At 53.4% G+C, this 20,783-nt stretch overlaps 1 protein-coding gene across 6 annotated transcripts in view; it reads left to right on the forward strand.

Annotated features, from left to right (window-relative positions):
- Trpc6 (transient receptor potential cation channel subfamily C member 6) overlaps positions 1 to 20,783 on the forward strand; it is a 51,933-nt gene that overhangs the window by 20,855 nt on the left and 10,295 nt on the right. For 2 of the 6 annotated variants that reach the window (XR_011371091.1, XM_070018355.1), the window contains exons 1-9: positions 5,293 to 5,498; positions 6,955 to 7,732; positions 8,998 to 9,180; positions 10,489 to 10,653; positions 13,844 to 14,060; positions 16,039 to 16,272; positions 17,606 to 17,870; positions 19,493 to 19,688; positions 20,456 to 20,659. Coding sequence is in view for 5 of the 6 variants with exons in the window: in XM_070018355.1 (XP_069874456.1) it covers positions 7,040 to 7,732; positions 8,998 to 9,180; positions 10,489 to 10,653; positions 13,844 to 14,060; positions 16,039 to 16,272; positions 17,606 to 17,870; positions 19,493 to 19,688; positions 20,456 to 20,659 (2,157 nt within the window). In the remaining variant the exon portion in view is untranslated. Of the gene's footprint in view, positions 1 to 5,292; positions 5,499 to 6,954; positions 7,733 to 8,997; positions 9,181 to 10,488; positions 10,654 to 12,553; positions 12,745 to 13,843; positions 14,061 to 16,038; positions 16,273 to 17,605; positions 17,871 to 19,492; positions 19,689 to 20,455; positions 20,660 to 20,783 lie in introns of those variants that run through there. The other 4 variants (XM_070018356.1, XM_070018354.1, XM_070018357.1 and 1 more) reach the window with 4 other exon arrangements.

Consider the following 20,783-nt stretch of genomic DNA (forward strand, 5'->3'; position numbering starts at 1 on the left):
ACCAGACGCGCGTCTTTGCTTTCAGTCAAGGGGCCCAGAAGTAGCTGTCTGACTTGGGGCCCCTGTTTCTTTATGTAGAAAGTTCATTTCCTACTTGGGCTTCTTTTCCTTCATTTCTCAGCTTCCAGAAGTGTGGCCATCGGATGCTGGGGGCTCTGGTTTTCCTCTGTTGCAGATCCCAGGGTGTTCTCTGGAACAGCCTCTCGTTCTCACCAACCCTGTACAGTCTCCCCTCCCTTGCCTCTCTCGTCACGCGGGGAAGTGGGCGAGCTGATGCCCTTCCTGATGTTGCGTGAATTCCCCTGGCGTTGGCGAGTGGAGCGCTCTTCACGGACGGGTGGCCCCGTGCACCCGCCTTGAGCTGCGTGCGGGTCACGTCCCCCACCATCATGAGCGACCTGGCCGAGCCAGCGTTGCATCCCTCACGGGCGGCGACGTGGACAGCGGCTGCACGTGGAACTCCAGGCCGCCGATTTCACAGCAGCCCTAGGAGCTGTGAGGAGCCCAACCCCACCCCCACACCCCGACCCAGGCGGCCGAGTCTCGGGGTGGCACACACAGGAGAACCGCAGAACAGCACGCCTGACCCAGGCGTCTTCCCAACGCTGGGCTCCCCCGATGCTCTGCAAGGGTCCCCAGAGGTGCCTCAGGACTGGGAATCTGTTTATTCCGCTCAGTGTGCGCGATGCATGAGACCATGGTCTCTGGCGTGGCCCCTGGGCGTGGCCGTGGCCCCTACAACCGTTCAGAGCCCCCATCGGGCCCGGCTCCCCGTGAGCCTGCTGGACTTCCGAGCCCGCGCCCTCGGTCCCGCCACCGTCCTGGGCCTGTCGTTCTAGGCGCGGACACCGCACGGCACCGGGCTACACGCCCCTCGCCCGTGCCAGCCCCCTCTGCGGGCTCCATTCCACGCAGATTGAGAAACCTCCCGTTTCCATCTTCCAACAGACGTCACTTGTGAAACAGGAAACTGTCCTGTGGGAGACTCAGGCCCATAAGGTGGTCGGTAGCTGAAGCAGCGTGTTTGCGCGTCCTCCTCCTCCGAGCTCATCGGGATGCATTCCGCTCCCATTCCGCGTGAACTTTCACCATCCCAGACGATAAAAATAAATGCCTGTGCCCAGAGCTCTACCGGAGCTCTCAGAGGAGACCTGACACCCGGCCCGAGCCATAACCGGGGCCGCGGAGGGCGGCTGGCATAGAACCCGGCTGTCCCCAAACGCCACATGGCTAGAGCCGTGCCACTGCGCACGCGTGCTTTCATTTCATTCTTGTGCAGTTTGGCTTCCAATGCACACAAAGACGCTGTCTATAGAAATGAGAAAACAATGTCCCCCCCACCCCGTGGCTCCGCCCTTTTTGTGTGGTCGGGCTGTACATGAAGGTGATTTGCTGTCCTGTTAAACAGGGAGTCTGATTCCTTTGACTCAGCTGCTCCTGCGGGGCTGAGGTGCTGACGGGTGGCGAGTGCAGCGCAGGAAAGCCGCGGGATGGTTATTGCATCCAAAACCCCAGCGGAAGAGACCGCGGAGCGTGGCCAGCGTGAGGACAGACTCAGGGTTCCTGAACAGGACTACTTGTGTTGGTTGTTATTCTGAAAAGATCCAAGCATCGTTGTTCTCCTGGACAGTGTATGCCTAGAATCAAGGAATATTCTGGGGTCTCCATTTTCCTAAGGTGAACCTACAGTGTCTGCTCACAGCCCTCGCCACATCTCCGGGGAAGCCACGTGTCATTTGCATCTATGCAACGTCGGCCTCGGTAGACCTGTGCGTTCGAGCGCTGGCCAGGACTTTGAGATGGAAAAGAGGACGTGAGGTGGGGTACTCGGTACAGCGGGGCCTGGCAGGGGCAGCAGCGTCTGAGAGAGTGTGTGGTGTTTGCTCAGGAAGCGGAGGAGATTGCCCGGGAGCTGGGAGCTGTTCCTGTGGCTGGCGTTGTGCACAGAGATGCACCGCGCGCCGCCCCCCACGCCCGGGCGCAGGCGCCCCCCGGCAGCGGAGGGAGACCCAGGGAGAAGAGGTGCGTGGAAGGTGAACTCCGCCACCTGACCCCGTGCCGGCGTCCTGACCCTGTGCCGGCGTCCTGGGCAGAGTGACTCACTCACACTCTCTTTCTAGAACCATTATATACGTTATGCTTATGATAAAAATCGAAAAATGTAGATATAAAACTTTAAACCATGCGCAATGGAGGCAACTGGGTGAAGAAAATTCCGTGGCATTTTTCTTAGATCCAAGAGCTGGCGACGCGGCGTGCTTCCCTTTAGCCGGCAGGAGCATACCTGTTTTGCTGGCGCAGGGGTGTGGCTCGCGGAGTTCTTGTGGTAACAGGTGTCTCTCCAGAGCTGGTCTGCTCTCGGGTACTCTCTAGAAGTCCTATTTCCAAAGTGGCTCTCCCGTCCACTGGCACAGTCTTTCTAGAAAGGTTTAAATGTCTGCTATTTTGAAAATTGTGTTCCATTTTCTGCTTTCAAGTTTGCAAGCCCGGGGTGGAGCAGCCTTCCCGGCGAGGAGGGAGGTGCTGGGCAGGGCGCCGGGCTCGGGCAGGGCTCCGGGCTCCGGGCAGGGCACCGGGCTCCGGGCAGGGCGCCGGGCTCGGGCAGGGTGCCGGGCTCGGGCAGGGCACCGGGCTCCGGGCAGGGCGCCGGGCTCGGGCAGGGTGCCGGGCTCAGGCAGGGTGCTGGGCTCGGGCAGGGCCCGTTATCTTGCCAAAGTGAAGAAAAATGCCTGCTTTTGGTTTTTCTGTCAACACAATGTTAAGGAAACTCAGGCCTAATAAAGATGTGGGTGGAACTCACATTGCTGAATCGGTGGGCTGTTTTGCTTTGTTTCGTGGCACTGGGATTAAGCCGCGGATGCTCTAACACGGAAGACTCTGCGGTGAATGGGAGCACCTTCGTCTTCGCTGTTTCTGAGGACGGGGCATCAGGCTGGCACCGCGCAGGACTGGAAGGCCCGTGCTGAGCAGGGGCAGGCCCTCTCCTATCTTTCTTTCAAACAAATAGGCGTGAAATTAATGACTTCTTAAAATTTAAAATTAGGTATCTTTAATTCACAGGTCAGATCTAGAGGTATCTTGTGAATAAATCAATCTTCGGAAACTATACTTAAATTAGAAATATGTGTATAAAGTTATGGATTATATACTTGTATATTAATATGACAGCTATAATATATTTATATACATATATAATAGCTATGTTATATATTTATAATATATAAGCATGCATATATTATAAATATGTATGTACTTTATAAGCTAAAGCCCACTTACATCAGATACTATCACAGTTTTTGGCCTGCCTGCCTGCTTGCCTTCCTTCCTTCCTTCCTTCCTTCCTTCCTTCCTTCCTTCCTTCCTTCCTTCCTTCCTTTCGTCTTGTAGTGGGTCTTGAACTCTGGGCCTGGGCACTGTCCCTCAGCTCTTCAGCTCAAGGTGAGTATTCTACCACTTGAGCCACAGCGCCACTTCCCGTTTTCTGGTGGTTTTTTGGAGATAAGAGTCTCACGGAGTTTACTGCCTGGGCTGGCTTTGAACCGTGATCCCCAGATCTCAGCCTCCTGAGTAGCTAGGATGACAGGCGTGAGCCACCAGCACGTGGCTAGTTCTTGGTTTTTTCACGAGTCTTCTAGTTGATTGTGAGCGGATGAGGTCCAGGCTCCTTGCTTTTGCCAGCCGTATTCCCAAGTGTGGGAAGCACCGTGGCGTGACTTTCCACAGACGGGACTTGAAGTGGCTGCAGTAGTGATTTCTCCCACCTTAACTTTCAGAAGAGAACAAAATGGGGTCCGGCTCCCGGCCTGCCCACACTGCACACCATCTTGTGTCTCTCTGGGCTCGGAACTCACATGAGAACGTTTCCTCCCATCTCCGTCCGTCTCCGGATCCTGGCTCGTGTCTCCCTGAACTGTCTGTCTGTCCTTTCCCAAAGTGTTCTCCCCATTCCCAGCTGCGTGTCCTCTCCGCCACCTTCGGCGTTCCCCTGTCTGTACCAGGGCTACGGAGATCCACAAGTACAGAAGGAGGGAAGTGAAGGGCGGGGAGGTTCCCCAGAACCTCCAGAGGCAGGGAGGAGGCCGGGAGTCACTGCAGAAGATGGGGGGCGGGCGGTGGCTGGTGTAGCGGACCCGGGCCACACAGTCTTCCACCCCATTCACTCAGAAATCATGTTCCTCCACAAACCCTCTTCCAACTCAAGATCTTATTTATTTTTTTTTTTTTTGCCCAAACCAACAAGTCCAGTCCTCCTTAAGGGGAAAAAATTGAAAAATTATTCCTTTAAAGCGAAGAAAAGAATATTTACTAAGGACCATTAACTCTTTGCTGGAAACTCTTTGACATAAAATAACAGATATTAAAAAAAATCAATTTGGGAGTAATTTCCCTGATGCACGACCTGTGCAGATGACAGCTTTACTATCTGCCGAAAGTAAGAAGAATATATTGTACAGAAACGTGTAGTAGTAGAAAAAAAATTCAGTAAATATTTTAGAGGACAAAGTTAACAAGCTCTCCCAGAGCATAATTCAAAAACAAGATAAGTAAGTGGAAATCGGGCAGGAAAGAAAAGAAAATTGAGGAAAAAATGATGGAATGTCCATCATCTCAAAGAGGCTTTCAAAATAAAACATAAAAGCAAGAAAAAAGTTATTACTATTTGTGTTGGTCCTGGGGCTTGAACTCAGGGCCTGAGCACCGTGCCTGTGCTGCTTTTGCTCAAGACTAGCGCTCTACCACTCCAGCCACCGCTCCACTTCCAGCTTTTATATGCGATTAGTTAGAGACAAGAGTGTCACAGATGTTTCTGCCTGGGCTGGCTTTGAACCCTGAGCCTTATATATCAGCCTCCTGAGTAGCTAGGATTACCATTGGTGCTGGCAAGAAGTATTTTTTTTTAAGAAACTGGGTAAGAATATTTCACAGACCCTCCCCCCCCCCCCCCCCCAGCATTTCCCCTAGATTAAGAGCTTTTCACAGCCAGGCACATGCAGGTCATTTTTGCCTTTGGGTTTTTGCAGGAGTCTGAACCGGAAAGGACGCTGTAGGCAGCCATTGGTGGTGGCTATTACTCATCTTTATGAGTTATGAGGAAACCACATGGAAACACTTAGGGAGCACAAAGTGTGCTTGGCGCACCTGTGCGGTAGGCGGTGAGAGGGACGTGGAAGTTTATTGGACGAGGCTCAGCCAAGCCCTCAAGTTCCACTGCGGCCTCTCCACAGGCAGCGGCACACCTGAAAAGCAAGAAGCAGCAACATGGCCACGCTGTAGGGAAACAAGGCTTTCAAGGCTAAGGATAGCTCCTCCCCTAAATAATCTCCCTCCAGAACAAAGTCATAGAAACCATTCCTTAGTCACTAGGAATCAGGTAGAGACCCAACTCAGAGATTCTAACTGTCATGTGGCGTCTGTGGTGGTCACTTTCCTAAATGTAAGAAGTGGACTCTTCAACTAAACACGAGGCCTGTGGGTCACGGTTGCTAAAGCAGTCCCTGGTGAGTGAGCATCTTTGAAGAGTCTCTGGGACTGGCCCAGCCTCTTGAAGTCCTGTTACTAAGTTCCTCCTCTGTTTCTGGAGGGCTGGCTGTTTGTGGCTGGGAGGAGGAGGAGGAAGGAGGAGGATGAGGGGGAAGGGAGGAGGGGGAAGGGAGGAGGGAGGAGGAGGAGGGAGGAGGAGGATGAGGGGGAAGGGAAGAGGGAGGAGGAGGAGGGAGGAGGAGGATGAGGGGGAAGGGAAGAGGGAGGAGGAGGAGGAAGGAGGAGGATGAGGAGGAAGGGAGGAGGGGGAAGGGAGGAGGAAGGAGGAGGATGAGGAGGAAGGGAGGAGGGGGAAGGGAGGAGGGAGGAGGAGGATGAGGGGGAAGGGAAGAGGGAGGAGGAGGAGGGAGGAGGAGGATGAGGGGGAAGGGAAGAGGGAGGAGGAGGAGGGAGGAGGAGGATGAGGGGGAAGGGAAGAGGGAGGAGGAGGAGGGAGGAGGAGGATGAGGGGGAAGGGAAGAGGGAGGAGGAGGAGGAAGGAGGAGGATGAGGAGGAAGGGAGGAGGGGGAAGGGAGGAGGAAGGAGGAGGATGAGGAGGAAGGGAAGAGGGGGAAGGGAGGAGGGAGGAGGAGGATGAGGGGGAAGGGAAGAGGGAGGAGGAGGAGGGAGGAGGAGGAGGAGGGAGGAGAGAGAGGAGGGAGGAGGAGGAGGGAGAGAAAGAGGGAGAGGAGGGAGGAGGGGGGAGAGGCGGGCAGAGGCCGAGGTGCTGGCTAGTGTGGTCTCTTGGGCCACTGGTGGCCGTCTTCAGAGAGGCCGGCCCTGGGCCGCTTGGCCCTGCTCTCTGGGCTCCATTCTGCCGGACCTGGCGGCCCTGGGGTTCCCCATTAGGGTTGTAATGCTGACTCGAATGGAATCAGCCTTTTGAGCTCACACAGACCCCAAGACTCCAGGGGACAGAGTCCGTCTTGACTGGAGGAGGGGCGGCGGCCCGGGGGAGGGGGGGGCGAGGAAGGGAGGGCTGGGGAGGACGAGGGAGGACCACGGAGGGAGGGGGGAAGGGAGGGCCATGGAGGGAGGGAGGGAGGACGAGGGAGGGGAGGGCGGTGCAGGGCGGGGGCGGCGCCCTGGCCATGGGCGTCCCCAGCTGGCTGGCCTCTAGGTAGCCAGGAAGGAAGGGGGAGGGAGGCCGGACGGGAGGCGCCCGACGGCGGGCGCGGGGCGGCTGGCCGGGGCGGGGGGGGGGGGGGGAGGGGGCGGGGCGGGGCGGGCACGGGGCGCGGGGGGGGGGGGTGGCTGGCCTGGCCGGGGCGGGGGGGGGGGGCGGGGCTGGGCGGGCCGGGGCGGGCACGGGGCGCGGGGCGGCTGGTATGGCCGGGGCGGGGGGGGCGGGGCTGGTCTGGCCGGGGCGGGGGGGGCGGGGCTGGCCTGGCCGGGGCGGGGCGGACCGCTGACCCGGCCCCGCTCGCTCGCAGGCGCGGCTCGGCGGGGCGCCCGGCCCGGCGGCAGACGGTGGGGCGCGAGAAGGGCCGGCGTCCGGCGGCGCGCGGGCCGGCCTACATGCTGAGCGAGCGCGCGGCGCGGCCGAGCCCGGACGAGGAGCGCTTCCTGGACGCGGCCGAGTACGGCAACGTGCCGGTGGTGCGGCGCCTGCTGGAGGAGCGCGCGGCGCTGGACGTGAACTGCGTGGACTACCTGGGGCGCAGCGCGCTGCAGCTGGCCGTGGCCAACGAGCACCTGGAGGTGACGGAGCTGCTGCTCCGCCAGGAGCCGCTGGCGCGCGTGGGCGACGCGCTGCTGCTGGCCATCAGCAAGGGCTACGTGCGCATCGTCGAGGCCCTGCTGGGCCACCCGGCCTTCGCGCAGGGCCGGCGCCTGGCGGGCAGCCCCGGCCGGGCCGAGCCGCGCGACGACGACGACGACTTCTACGCCTACGACGAGGACGGCACGCGCTTCTCGCACGACGTGACGCCCATCGTGCTGGCGGCGCACTGCCAGGAGTTCGAGATCGTGCACATCCTGCTGCGGCGCGGCGCGCGCATCGAGCGCCCGCACGACTACTTCTGCAAGTGCGCGCGCTGCGCCGAGCGCCAGCGCCGCGACGCCTTCAGCCACGCGCGCTCGCGCATCAACGCCTACCGGGGCCTGGCCAGCGCCGCCTACCTGTCCCTGGCCAGCGAGGACCCCGTCAGGACGGCGCTGGAGCTCAGCCACGAGCTGGCCGTGCTGGCCAACATCGAGAAGGAGTTCAAGGTGGGTCCCGCGGGGAGGTGGGGCCCTTGCTGGACGTCCCGCCGCGCGGGAGGCCGGGCCCACCTGGATAGCAACCACGCGGCACGGCACGCTCTCCCCAACAGAATGCGTCATCACCCCTCTCAAGACGAACCGTGATTTTTCATGAAAAAACGTTTTTATGTGTACGTTACGCTGCACAGAGGGGTCACGCTACCTGAGCGAGGTCATGCGTGCATTCCCTATGGAGCATTGTTGCCTCCTCCTTTGCGTTCCCCCCATCCCTTCCCTCCCACCTCCAGGACTGCACCCCCCCCCCCCAATTGTCAAGTTCGTTTTCAACATAGTGTCTTGTACATCTCATTGTTACAGTGGGTCAACCTGTATCCCTATTGAAGCCTTTTGTGTTTTCCCTTCCCCTCCCCAAATTGGAGAAGTGCAGGGCACCGACATCAAACACAGTGGAAACGGGTTATATTGGGGGGTGGGGGGGACATACAAAGCAACAAAAAAAAATCACATGGTATGTTATAAATACATTAGAAACAATAGCAAGAAAGAAAAAAACCACTTGTGTCCCTCTCTTGGGGTTCATTTCACTTAACTTCATCTTATCCAGTCATAGGTAAAAATGTATCATTTTTGAGACAGGATCTTACTACCTAGCCCCTTCTGGCCTTGAATTTGCAATCTCCGAGAGCTGGGATTACAGGTGGAAGCCACCGTACTTGGCTTAGCTTTCTTTTCTCTAAAGAAGAATACCGATGAATGGCTCAGAAGTAGATTTATCTTTTGGCCTTGTGTTTAGCACATAAAATTCCCCCAGAACCATCTGTTAAGAAGATAATTGTATTTGTCTGGTTTGCTCTGGCTCCTGCCGGAATGTTCTGATTGTCGAGTTCATGACACTGTTTATAGAGTCCTCTAAAGACCCATCAAGCGGATACTGTGCACCTCGCTCCTGAAATTGCGACCAAAGAGGATGTGGTGTGCACAAGGCAAAGGAAAGGCAGGGTCCTTTCTCTCGAATGGCAGTTGAGCTTGGTGTAAAAGAACCTTTATTAGCGATGATGGCAGTGCTCTGGGCACCTTTTATTTGCTAGAGAACAAGGGGAATCCTCCTAGTGACAGCACAGAGCGCAGGTTAACGGGACAGGCGGGAGATGAGTGAACGGCAGTAGCAGTGAGCGTGGACGTCTCAGCCGTCCGGCTCCTCCTGCCGCCAGGCCCCGCGTAGCCCACGGACAGCCTGCCTCCACCTTTCGCTTTTTCTTTGTCGTCACTAGAACGACTACAAGAAGCTGTCCATGCAGTGCAAGGACTTCGTGGTGGGCCTTCTGGACCTGTGCCGGAACACGGAGGAGGTGGAGGCCATTCTGAACGGGGATGTGGAGACGCGGCACCCCGGGGATCACGGCCGTCCGAACCTCAGCCGCTTGAAGCTCGCCATTAAGTACGAAGTAAAGAAAGTAAGCGCCGTTTCAGTTTTTACTGGTGCTCAGGAGGCAGCCTCGGCCCTGGTCGGGGAAGCAGGTGCTTCTGGTAGCAGGGCTGGCCGGTCTGGACTGGTGTGCGCGGATGCCACGTAATGGTTCCTCTGCCCCACGCGTCCCGTCTAACTGTGACTCCTCACCTGACGTGGGAACAGGCGCCTGGCGACCGTGTGTCTGACGCCCTCCGTTTTTCCCTCTGTTACTTTTTCCAATGTCTACAACTCCTTAACGCCCCGGAACCCTGCCGCTGTATCTTCGTGGAGTACCTTTGCGTTTGGCTGCTGTCTTTTCTTCTTCTTCTTCTGTCAGTCATGGGTCTTGAACTCAGGGCCTAGGTGTTATTCCTGAGCTGTTTTGCTCAAGGATAGCGCTCTACCACTCAGGCCACAGCGCCACTTCTGGTTCTCTGGTGGTTTATTGGAGATAAGAGTTTCACGGACTTTCCTGCCCAGCCTGGCTTTGAACCGTGATTCTCAGATCTCAGTCTCCTGAGTGTCTAGGATGGCAGGCGTGAGCCGCTGGCATCTGGTGCTTCTGTCTTAATGCAGGGGTCCCTTCTCCTCACTGCCTTGTTAGAGTATATAAAACCTTTTTGGGGTGCTAGTCCTGGGGCTAGGGCTCAGGGCCTGAGTGCTGTCTCCCAGCTTTTTCACTTAGAGCTGGCGTTCTACCACTTGAGCCTCAGCTCTGCTTCCAATTGTGTTGGTTAATTGGAGAAAAGTGTCTCATGGACTTCCCTGACCAGGCTGGCTTCAAACCATGATCCTCACATCTCAGCCTCCTGAGTAGTTAGGATGATAGGTGTGAGCCACTGGCACCCAGCAGTAAAAATCTACTTTAAAATGTTTAAAAATAAACATCATCCCTAGTTGTGGAAGTGTGTAATCAATGCAGGCACACCACCTCTCCACGTAACCAGTTCCGAACAAAGAGGACTTACCCACTGTACACTTCTCAGTGAAAATTGATTTGTGTTGGTACCACGCGTGTTAGGACCTCTGGCAGTCTTGCTCACTGGAAGTCGCATGCACTTGTGTGTTTGTGTATGGTGTGTGCACGCGCACATGGGTGTGTGCATGCTTTAATGCTAGCTAGACTTCCCACAAGAAAGCACAGGGCTGTGTGTGTGAGCGCGGGCCGAGCCCGTGTGAGCGCGCGGGCCGAGCCTGGCCATGCTCCATGAGAAAGCGCAGGGCTGTGTGTGTGAGCGCGGGCCGAGCCCGTGTGAGCGCGCGGGCCAAGCCTGGCCTGCTTCATCCGGCCCGTCCTGTCTCTTCCCCCCAGTTCGTGGCTCACCCAAACTGCCAGCAGCAGCTCCTGTCCATCTGGTACGAGAACCTTTCCGGCTTGCGGCAGCAGACGATGGCCGTCAAGTTTCTGGTGGTCCTGGCGGTGGCTGTGGGGCTGCCCTTCCTGGCTCCCATCTACTGGTGTGCTCCGTGCAGCAAGGTGAGCGAGGGGGCCACGGGGGATGGAGGATGGGGGACAGGGAGCAGGGGTCAGGGACGGGACACCGGCTGCCGGGGATGGGATGGGGGACAAGGATGGGACAGGACGCTGGCTGGGGGGATGGGATGCTGGCTGCGTCCACTCCCCAAACGAAAATTTCATAGAAGCACAGTTGCGCTGTCTTTATTGTTTTGAAAATTAAATACATACTTAATTGGGGAAATAAGAAAAAATTCAAAGAAGAGAAAATCCGCCTGTGCCATCAGCACCGTTAGTAGACCGTGGAAAAGCCTCTGCCCGTTACCAGTTGGTCTGCGTCATTGTTCTAGGCGTCCCTGTGTGTACAGACGCTTTGTTACATGTTAATGAGGTCTTAGGGTTGTTAAACTGTGGTTTCAGGTTACTCCCTAAAAGATGGTCGTGGTAACTTTGTTTGTCCTCTAGTAACGCTTGAGGTGAGAGATACAATGGCGCTTGTTTGGGCCAGCATCGTTGGCTCCATTCTGTATGGGACCTTTGTGAAGCAGGGCCCGTGGCTGTTGCAGTAAGGGATATGTATATCAGCCACAAAGTGCACTGGATGCTGTCGCTGCGCGCGTGCCTGTTTTCCTAGCAGAGTTTCATTTGCCCAGGCTTTGGCCAAGTCCCGCCTGGCTTTCGGGTGAGGGTTCAGACGGCCCAGCCCTGCTCGGTGGACGCGGCGGCCGGGGGAAGGGGCTCTATTTTGGCCCAGCCCGGTGTGCCTTCTGCTAAGCAGCTTCTCTTCGTGTGTCCGAAGCCACCTGCCCAGGTGTGTGTGAATTTCAGACCCGAGCGGCAGAACGGAGTCCTTCAAAGCTAACTGCCCCCAGACCCGTCTCTTCAGTGCAGAGTGTAGACAGACGCGGGCAGGACTGGTTTCCAGACCTCAGTCACACATTGGTTTACGACGGTCGAAGTGCAGGTGTCCCCAGCACCGGTGCCAGGCTCCTGACGCCGAGATTTCACAGTCATTTCTAGGGAGGGGATAGAAAGGGCCAGAACGTTTTCTCAGGAGGGTAACATCCATCCGTACACATCCATCCTGAGTGCTTCTACACGAGACCCCAAAACTGCCCCCTCTAAATATAAATGAGAAACCCATGCGGAGAACGGCAAGCCATTAGAAAGGATTCTTGGCACACAGATTTCTTTTTCAGAATAGGAAGCTGAGGTTTTCCTCTTGTTCATAGGAATAAACATTTCACATTGTGCACCGAGTTTGTTGGGTCTCCCCTGAACAGAAGGCCGCGGCCGCGCCTCAGCTCCCTTCTTCCTGCTCCCGAGTCTTCGGGAGCCGCGGGGCCTCTGCTAGTTGGTTACTGTTTTCCTGAACAGACTCATTTTTCTTTTCCACCATCACCGCACTCCGTGCGCACCGTGTGGCCTCTGTGCCGTGGTGACGGGCGCTGTGTATACATTTCTTGAGTTTTGATTGAATTACAATGAACTGATTTTCCTCATTTTTCTTTCTTTTCTAGCTATGTTTCCTTCTGGCTCATTTATGGAGAATAAGGCCAATGATCAAATGAAAGACCTCTCCAGGGCATTTTTCTCCTATGTAAAATCTGTTTACCAGTTTGACATGAGAGGATAACTATCCGCCGAAGCATGATTAAGACATTGATTTTTACAATATTTTCCACTAGCAATGTCTATAAATATTGCTTACAGATCACAGAGTTGATTTTTTAAACAGAAGAGATAGCTCCAGCTTAATTTTTATTTAAAATACTTGAGCTCTTCCAACACATCCACAAAAACAGATCCAGGCCAAATTATAGAAATAGTCCCCTCCGTGGGGCACGGTGTCTGTGTCATGTTGTTTTTCAGTCCCCAAAGTTTGTCTTGACTCCATTTAGAATGTTTTTGTATTTCTTTGTTTTCGTTCTTCTGTATAGTCCCCAACTACCAGTTGCTGTGCACTGATTACACTGAAGATAGATCATTGAATGGTTTCAAATTATTTTCCTTCGAGCTAGCCTCAACCTCTTTATCATTACTGTATCAGGCTGGGCGGCTGGCACTTCATTACAGATGATCCCTAAAAAGAGTATGACATAATATTTAAAGGTAAGTATTTCTGTCAGTGATTACCATCCATGATTTTCTGGGTACACAGTTTATTTAGTTCATTCAACAAGATCTCTCCATTTATTTAAAAATCTCCCTAGCTATTCTTCAGAAATTTGTTTGTCCCAGAATATAATCATGGCAGATTTTTCTGAAATGGATAGCATTTGCAATTTGTAAGGTCCACTAAGAAGCACCAAAGTCTCTCTTAAGAGAAACCCAGCCAAGTGTGTTGGTGCATGCCTGAATTCCCAGCCTCAGGAGGCCAGGATTGGGAGTCTGAGGCCAGCCTGGGTTTCAGGCTGAAACCCCATCTTGAAAATAGATAATGCTCGACTGTCTGTAACAGGCATAGAGAACATGATGATGGAAACACACTACCTTCTTGAAAACTTGTTTTTTTCGTTTGTATTGGTCTGTTTTCTTGCTTTAAAAAAAGATAAGACTGAAACTTTGAATGAGAAACCACAGTACTGGATTTGACTCGCTGCATTTCGGACCAAAGACACACCATAGCTCCTCTCATCCCGTGTTTCATAGGAAGCTGCTCTTCACGTAACTTAGGAAATGTGTCCCTGCCACTCTGCTTTGCTGTAGGACTCAGTGTCCTGTACACTGCAGCGGGTGCTGGGGCCCACCCGGCCCTGGGGCCTCCCAGGGGCTCTCTGCTTGGTCCCATGATTTTAATCTCTTTGCCTCTCACTCACTGGGGCTGAGTGACACTTGTTACCTGCAGATCTCCGTGTGGAGCCCTAGACCCACTTAGATATTTCCTCAGTACTTCAGGCCCATTGAGTGAGCTTGCTCGCCAGGAATAATGCTCATATTCCACTCCACATTTTTGCCACCATGCTGTAGCGTTTCAAGAACTTTTAGATGTCCTTAATGGAGAACACCAGCATGGGTAGGTGAAGAATGAAATCTTACTACAGCCTGACATTTATGATTCTACCAGTGGCTACACGAGCGGACGTAATTATTTTACAACAGCATTGAGACAGGCAGATGTTTGTTCTTACACACGTGTGTGTGTGTGCATGTGTGTGTCCCAACGTGTCCAGAACAGAGTGACGATTTCCTCTCGTGTGTGTTCTGACAGATTGGGAGGATAATGCGTGGGCCGTTCATGAAGTTTGTGGCTCACGCGGCCTCGTTCACCATCTTCCTGGGGCTGCTGGTCATGAACGCGGCAGACAGATTCGAAGGCACCAAGCTGCTTCCCAACGAGACCAGCGTGGACCACGCGCGGCAGCTCTTCCGGATGAAGACGTCCTGCTTCTCGTGGATGGAGATGCTCATCATATCCTGGGTGATCGGTGAGGACTGCGCAAGCCCCACCTCGCGGCGCTGGTAGCCCTCGCGCTCAGGCAGAACGGCAAATGCAGATACCGCAGCGCAAGCCACGAGCGAGCCACGCTCCCAGCTCCCCGCTTTCCACTATTGCTGGGTGTGCTAGCCCCAGTGAGTGAGAGGCAAAGAGATTCAAGTCAGGGGACCAAGCAGAGAGCCCCAGGGAGGCCCCAGGGCTGGGTGGGCCTTGGCACCTGCTGCAGTGTGCAGGGCACTGAGTCCCACAGCAAAGCAGAGCGGCAGGGACACATTTCCTAAGTTACGTGAAGAGCAGCTTCTTCCTATGAAACACGGGATGAGAGGAGCTATGGTGTGTCTTTGGTCCGAAATGCAGCGAGTCAAATCCAGTACTGTGGTTTCTCATTCATTTAGTGCCTTCTGCACTAAAAAAAATCAAACCCCGGGAAGAAAGGCCTGGGATAGTACTAATCAAAGCCGGGAAGAGCTGTCACCCGTGTGATTTTGTGTGGAGATGGCTAGAAATGGAGCAGATGTCCTCTCCTCCCTAGTGGATGTTGATGAGGGCCGGGGCATGTGAAAGGTGCTTTTTGGACATCAGATCTTTAAGCTCTCTCTGCTTCTGTTTCTGATCTGTAACATATATATTGTTGTTGTTGTCAGATGTGGGGCTTGAACTCGGCCTGGGCGCTGACCCGCAGCTCTTCAGCTCAAGGCGAGCGCTCCACCCCTTTGAGGCACAGCGCCACCTCTGGTGCTCTGATAGTTTATTGGAGATAAGAGGCTCATAGACTTTCCTGCCCAAGCTGGCTTTGAACTACAACCCTCAGATCTCAACCTCTTGAGTAGCTGGGATTACAAGTGTAAGCCACCAGCGCCCGGCTGAACATCTTCTTCTTAATCATGGATTCTCTTCATTATCTTTCTGCTTCCCTCCTCCTCCTCCTCCTCCTCCTCCTTCTCCCTCTACTCCTCTTCCTCCTTCTCCTCACTCTCCTCCTCTTCCTTCTCTTCCCTCCTCCTCCCTCTCCTCCTCTCCTCTTCCTCCTCTTCTCTCCTCCTTCTCCTCCTCCTCCCTCTCCTCTTCCTACTCCTCCTCTTCTTCCTCCTCTTCCTTCTCTTGCCTCCTCTTCCCTCTCCTCCTCCCTCTCCCTCCTCCTCTTCTCTCCTCCTTCTCCTCCTCTTCCTCCTCCTCCTCTTCCTCCTCTTCCTTCTCTTCCCTCCTCTTCCCTCTCCTCCTCTTCTTCCTCCTCCTCTTCCTCTTCCTCTTCCTTCTCCTCTTCCTCCTCCTCCTCCTCTTCTTCCTCCTCCTCTTCCTCTTCCTCCTCCTCCTCCCTCTCCTCCTGTTCCTCCTCCTCCTCCTTCTCCTCCCTCTCCTCCTCCACCTCTCAAGTAATATTCTGAAGTATGTGCAGTTTGAAATAGGAAGCGCTCTGAGAGTGTTTGAGTCCCAGGCACCGGGCTAGGCAGGGTGCTAGTTTACTTTTACTTCGGCCTTGTAACACTGTGTGAAGGAGGTGCCAATGGCCGTCCTCATCTTCAAAGGTTTAGAAAGCTCAAGTGGCAGGCTGGAGACTTCACAGAGAACCAGTGTTAAAGTTCTCAACCCCCCAAGGGTCAGATCTCAAAGCAAGTATTATTCCCAAACACTGAATGTTTGGAAAGACTATGCAACTTTATCAAAAGTGGCATGAAAATGTGCATCATTAGCACCCCTGACCGGTCACCTGCTACGCTGCGACATTGAAACCTGACATTTTCAGCTTTCTAACTTGACTTAATTGCAGAAAGGCTCTCTAATGTGTGCAGGCTTCTCAGGACAGGGGCTGGCGTTGCTGGGCGGGGAGGAGGTGGGAATAGGCTGGATAGGAAAGCCGGGCCAGAGGCTGAAGAGTTTTCGGTGTGAGCCGAGAGCTTTCAGATGTCACTGACAGGAGCGAGGAGGTCCCGTGGGACTGACGTGCTGTGTAACCCTTTCGGACGCAGGCATGATATGGGCTGAATGTAAAGAAATCTGGATCCAGGGCCCCAAAGAGTACTTGTTTGAGCTGTGGAACATGCTGGACTTCGGCATGCTGGCCATCTTCGCAGCCTCGTTCATTGCCAGGTTCATGGCGTTCTGGCACGCTTCCAAAGCCCAGAGCATCATCGACGCCAACGACACGCTGAAGGATTTGACTAAAGTTGCCTTGGGAGACAACGTGAAATACTACAATTTGGGTGAGCCGACACACACAGACCCTACAAACGGATCATTTTCTTGTAAAAGACACGTCAGCTATACTTGGTCATCTGTCCAATCCTTATAAAATTCCCATGTCGCTCCTTCGTCTCCAGGACCAAACCCCATGGAAAGTATCTGTCTTATAGCTTGTGTTCATTTCCCTTTATCGATAAAAATAATTTGCATTTGAGTTCTTCACAGACAGTGGAATATTATTCAGCATTACAAAAAGAAGGGAAGGCTGCCACGTGGTGGCAGTGGGGGGGCGGGGATGCCGGTCCGGAGGACGGCCTGCTCTCACAGGTGGAGCTCAGGGGGCCGGCGGTGTGGAGGGACGTGTGGACCGAGGGGTGGGCGCAGGTAGATGCAGGACTCTGTGCGCCCGTGTTGCCGTACAGAGCAGGGACCGGGGTTGAGAATGGTAAGTCGCGTACTGAAAACTGGCACCTAAATGGATTTAGTGGCGACATCTCATAAAGGAGATTTTGCGTGATTATTTTAGGTACTTTTTACCCCTCAAGATTTCAAAAGATACAGTTTTTAAGTCTCAAACTTATTTCTAGGTAATACTTCCATTCAGAGCATCGCAAAAATGGAGCTTCGTCTTTAGGCTTCTGTTTCCCTTTTCTAATTATACTTTCAGCAAATAAACAAATTCAATTTAAGAAGCATGTTTTTCCTCTTTGCTACGTACCGTCTTGTATTGTTTCCTAATAATGGTTTCTTAATTGGGTTTTTGATGACCTTGTGTATTCATGCCAAGAAAAGTCATAAGTGAGTTATCACAAAATCTTGTGGTAAAAATAGAGTTGAGTCTATTCAGAGGAAATGTTACTTCTAGTAATTTTAAATAACTTTGTAATATAAATAATGTAATAAATGCTACAGTTTATTAAGGAACTGTCAGAAACTTTGCAAACACTGAATGTACATGAATTTAGGGTAGGAGCAATATTAAAGAGAAGGAAAGCTACGATTAGTTGAGTCACTAGCACAGGTCCTGTCGGTTGAGACGTAGCTATGGATAGAGATAGCCTATCAGTGGTTATACTGGAATTTTTACAGACAACTGAACCTATAGTCTGAGTTCTTAATGATGTTAGCAACGTGTGCTTCTGTGGGAAATCACTAGCAAAGCAGACAGGTTGGTCTCACCTCTCAATCTCACCTTTATAACTTAAATATGGCTGATGGCTCAAGAGTCCATTAGGATGACAGACTTCCAGTATTGGTCTAGGTGGTTAATAGAATTATATTTCTTCTCAGAAGTTGGCTACATAAGCAGCTTAAAGACATGCACCCTTCACCCTGGTCTCTGTCTTTTCCCAGCCAGGATACAGTGGGACCCGTCAGACCCTCAGATCATATCCGAAGGTCTGTATGCCATTGCGGTGGTGCTGAGTTTCTCCCGAATTGCGTACATCCTGCCAGCGAACGAGAGCTTCGGGCCTCTGCAGATCTCGCTGGGGAGGACGGTGAAGGACATCTTCAAGTTCATGGTCATCTTCATCATGGTGTTTGTGGCCTTCATGATCGGCATGTTCAACCTCTACTCCTACTACATCGGCGCCAAGCAGAATGAGGCCTTCACCACGTGCGTGTCCTGGGGGCGTGGCTTGGCTGACGGAGAGCGGGCTGCAGATGGGCTAATTAGCAAATATTCCTTTAACAGTATTCACATACGTCTTTGCTCTGGTCAAAGATTTCTTGTCTAGTTATTCATTTAAAAACAAAACAAAGGATTTTAAAAAAAAGACTCTAAAACATAGGAACCTTCCTCCTCTTAAATGATCATAGCTAACACTTTAGTACGGAATATCAGGGTAAGTAGCTCTCACACATAATTCTCTTATCACAACATTTAGATAGTTTCCAGATGCACCTGTAGTTGGCACCTGTAGTTGGCTGTAGCCCCTTGTGTTGGACCGACACCCTGTAAATTCCTGAGCTTTCTGCTCACCCAGAATTCCTGGGCATGGAACAGAATGGTCGTTTTCCTCATTCAACCTCTCCGGTCTTGTCATGGGGAGGAATCTGCCCCATGGAGCATGTGTTTGCTCTAAATACAGTTTTCTTGTTCTTGCTAAGGTGTAGCAGACTTGGTGACAAGTACGTGTCTTCAGATGGTGCCACCCAGCCCCTTCCTTCTCTCCAGTTTCCCCTCCCATCCTTGCCCACAGCTGTGGCGTTCATTTTTCACATAGCGTGTATTAAATACCATGGCTGTGTTAGTTCACCCTCCCTCCCTCCATTTCTGTGCCACCCTTTTCCCCCCATAAAAAGATGAAAAACCCAACACAAATCCTTGAGATGTGGGTTTTCAGGGCTGCCATGGGTAGCACTCCTTGCAGGTTTCTCGGGAGGGGACCGCCTGGTTGGCCAGGGGGCTTAGCTCCGCCCAGGGGAGGGGACCGCCTGGTTGGCCAGGGGGCTTAGCTCCGCCCAGGGGAGGGGACCTCCTGGTTGGCCAGGGGCCTTAGCTCCACCCTGCAATCCCTGCAGCACTGAGTTCTGGGATGCAGGGGTGCTGTGTAAGTCCAGGCTGCCATGTTTCCTTCAAGACGCCTGTATTTTCTATTGGGTAGGAGTAAAAGTACAGATGGATCAGAAACCTAGGAAGACTAGCAATTTGTATTTTATTAATAAGCAAAATACTTAACGAGTCTGTGGACAAAGCAGTTTGATTCTTTCAAATGTTAAGAGGTGTGATGGTGAAGTGAGGCTGGCCTTTACTGAGAACCTGTTCTGTGCCAGATAGTTTGTGTTTGGTATGACCCTGTTCTTCCCCAAAATACGTCATCCTGCACATTCAGCCGAGAAGGACACAGCGGCTCAGGCAAGTAAAGAATTTTCCATGAAGCCGGGCGCTGTTGGCTCACGCCTGTCATCCTAGCTACTCAGGAGGCTGAGATCTTAGGATCACGGTTCAAAGCCAGCCCAGGCAGGAAAGTCTGTGAGACTCTTATCTCCAATAAACCACCAGAAAACCGGAAGTGGCGCTGTGGCTCAAGTGGTAGAGCGCTTGCCTTGAGCTGAAGAGCTGAGGGACAGCACCCAGGCCCAGAGTTCAAGCCCCACAACTGACTAAAAAAAAAAAAAAAATTTTCCCCATGAATCCTTAGCGATTTGCAAAGATACAGAGTCAATCCAAACATCGTGCGGTTGTAATTCTTTTGTGAGAGTCTGCATCTCCTTATTTTCTGTGACTGTCCCTAGCGTGGAGGAGAGCTTTAAGACGCTGTTCTGGGCCATCTTTGGGCTTTCGGAGGTGAAGTCTGTGGTGATCAACTACAACCACAAGTTCATCGAGAACATCGGCTACGTGCTGTACGGTGTCTACAACGTCACCATGGTCATCGTGCTGCTGAACATGCTCATCGCCATGATCAACAGCTCCTTCCAGGAGATCGAGGTACGCCAGGCCGGCGTGCCTGCCCTTGCCGGACGGGTTAGAGGTGTCCCAGAGAGCAAGGCGGCAGTGGGCAGGGGACAGGTGTCCAGTACCTCTCCTCCGCTCCTCCCTCCTCTTTTACATGCCTGCTCAATAAGTAAGCCAGAGCATTCTCAGTCTTTGCCTGTAGGCAGGACGATGAACAAAAGAAGTTAGATGCGTCTAATTCATAGACGGAAGAAATACAGTGCGAGCGTGGATTGTTAGTCAAATACCAATGCTTCCACACATTTCTGTTGCCTCCTGTTTTGGGTAGCACCTCCAAATCGATCCATTTCCAAGTTGAGAATTAGTAGTACAAATCTCTATTCCAGATCTTCATCTGGGTCTTGTGTGGCGGGCAGTCAGTCTATAGAAGAGTGAGAGAGGACGCTGTCAGTGTTGGTTTAGAACGTGGGGAAACGGTTAACGTTTGTCTTCGTATGTATGAAGGCATGCGAGCTTTTTTTAATAGTATGGCAACAGAGCACAGGCAGGCGGCTCAGCTGAGTGAGCACGGGGCCCAGAAGCCGTTCCTCCCCACATTGGAAACTTGAGTCCAGTAAGCCTCAGCGTTACGCAGCAAAGGTGCGCGCACGTGCATGCATGTGCGCGTGCAGAACCTCTGCACACAGAGAAATCTCTGAGGCCTGATCTGCTGGCGGCCGTGCCAGGTGGTCAGCGCACCCCAGGGGGGCTGGGCACGCACCCCCATACCCCCTTTCTGAGCGGCTGTGTGTTGTGCACAGGACGATGCCGACGTGGAGTGGAAGTTCGCCAGGGCCAAGCTCTGGTTCTCCTACTTCGAGGAGGGCAGGACGCTGCCGGTCCCGTTCAACCTGGTGCCCAGCCCCAAGTCCCTCTTCTATCTCCTAGTCAAGTTGAAGAAGTGGGTCTCGAAGCTGTTTGTGGGGCACAGAAAAGGCTTCCGGGAGGACGCGGAGATGAACGAGGTAACGGGGAGCTTGAACGCCCTCACCCGAGCAGGCAGGCACGGTGTGTGACGGGCCGGGCCTGGTCACGTAGTCCAGATCACTGTCCCCCACGCAGGGCTCACCCATCCCCGCCCAGCCGCTT

Source organism: Dipodomys merriami, unplaced genomic scaffold (assembly GCF_024711535.1).
Source record: "Dipodomys merriami isolate MVZ:Mamm:240054 unplaced genomic scaffold, mDipMer1.0.p SCAF_129, whole genome shotgun sequence".
Lineage (NCBI taxonomy): Eukaryota > Metazoa > Chordata > Mammalia > Rodentia > Heteromyidae > Dipodomys > Dipodomys merriami.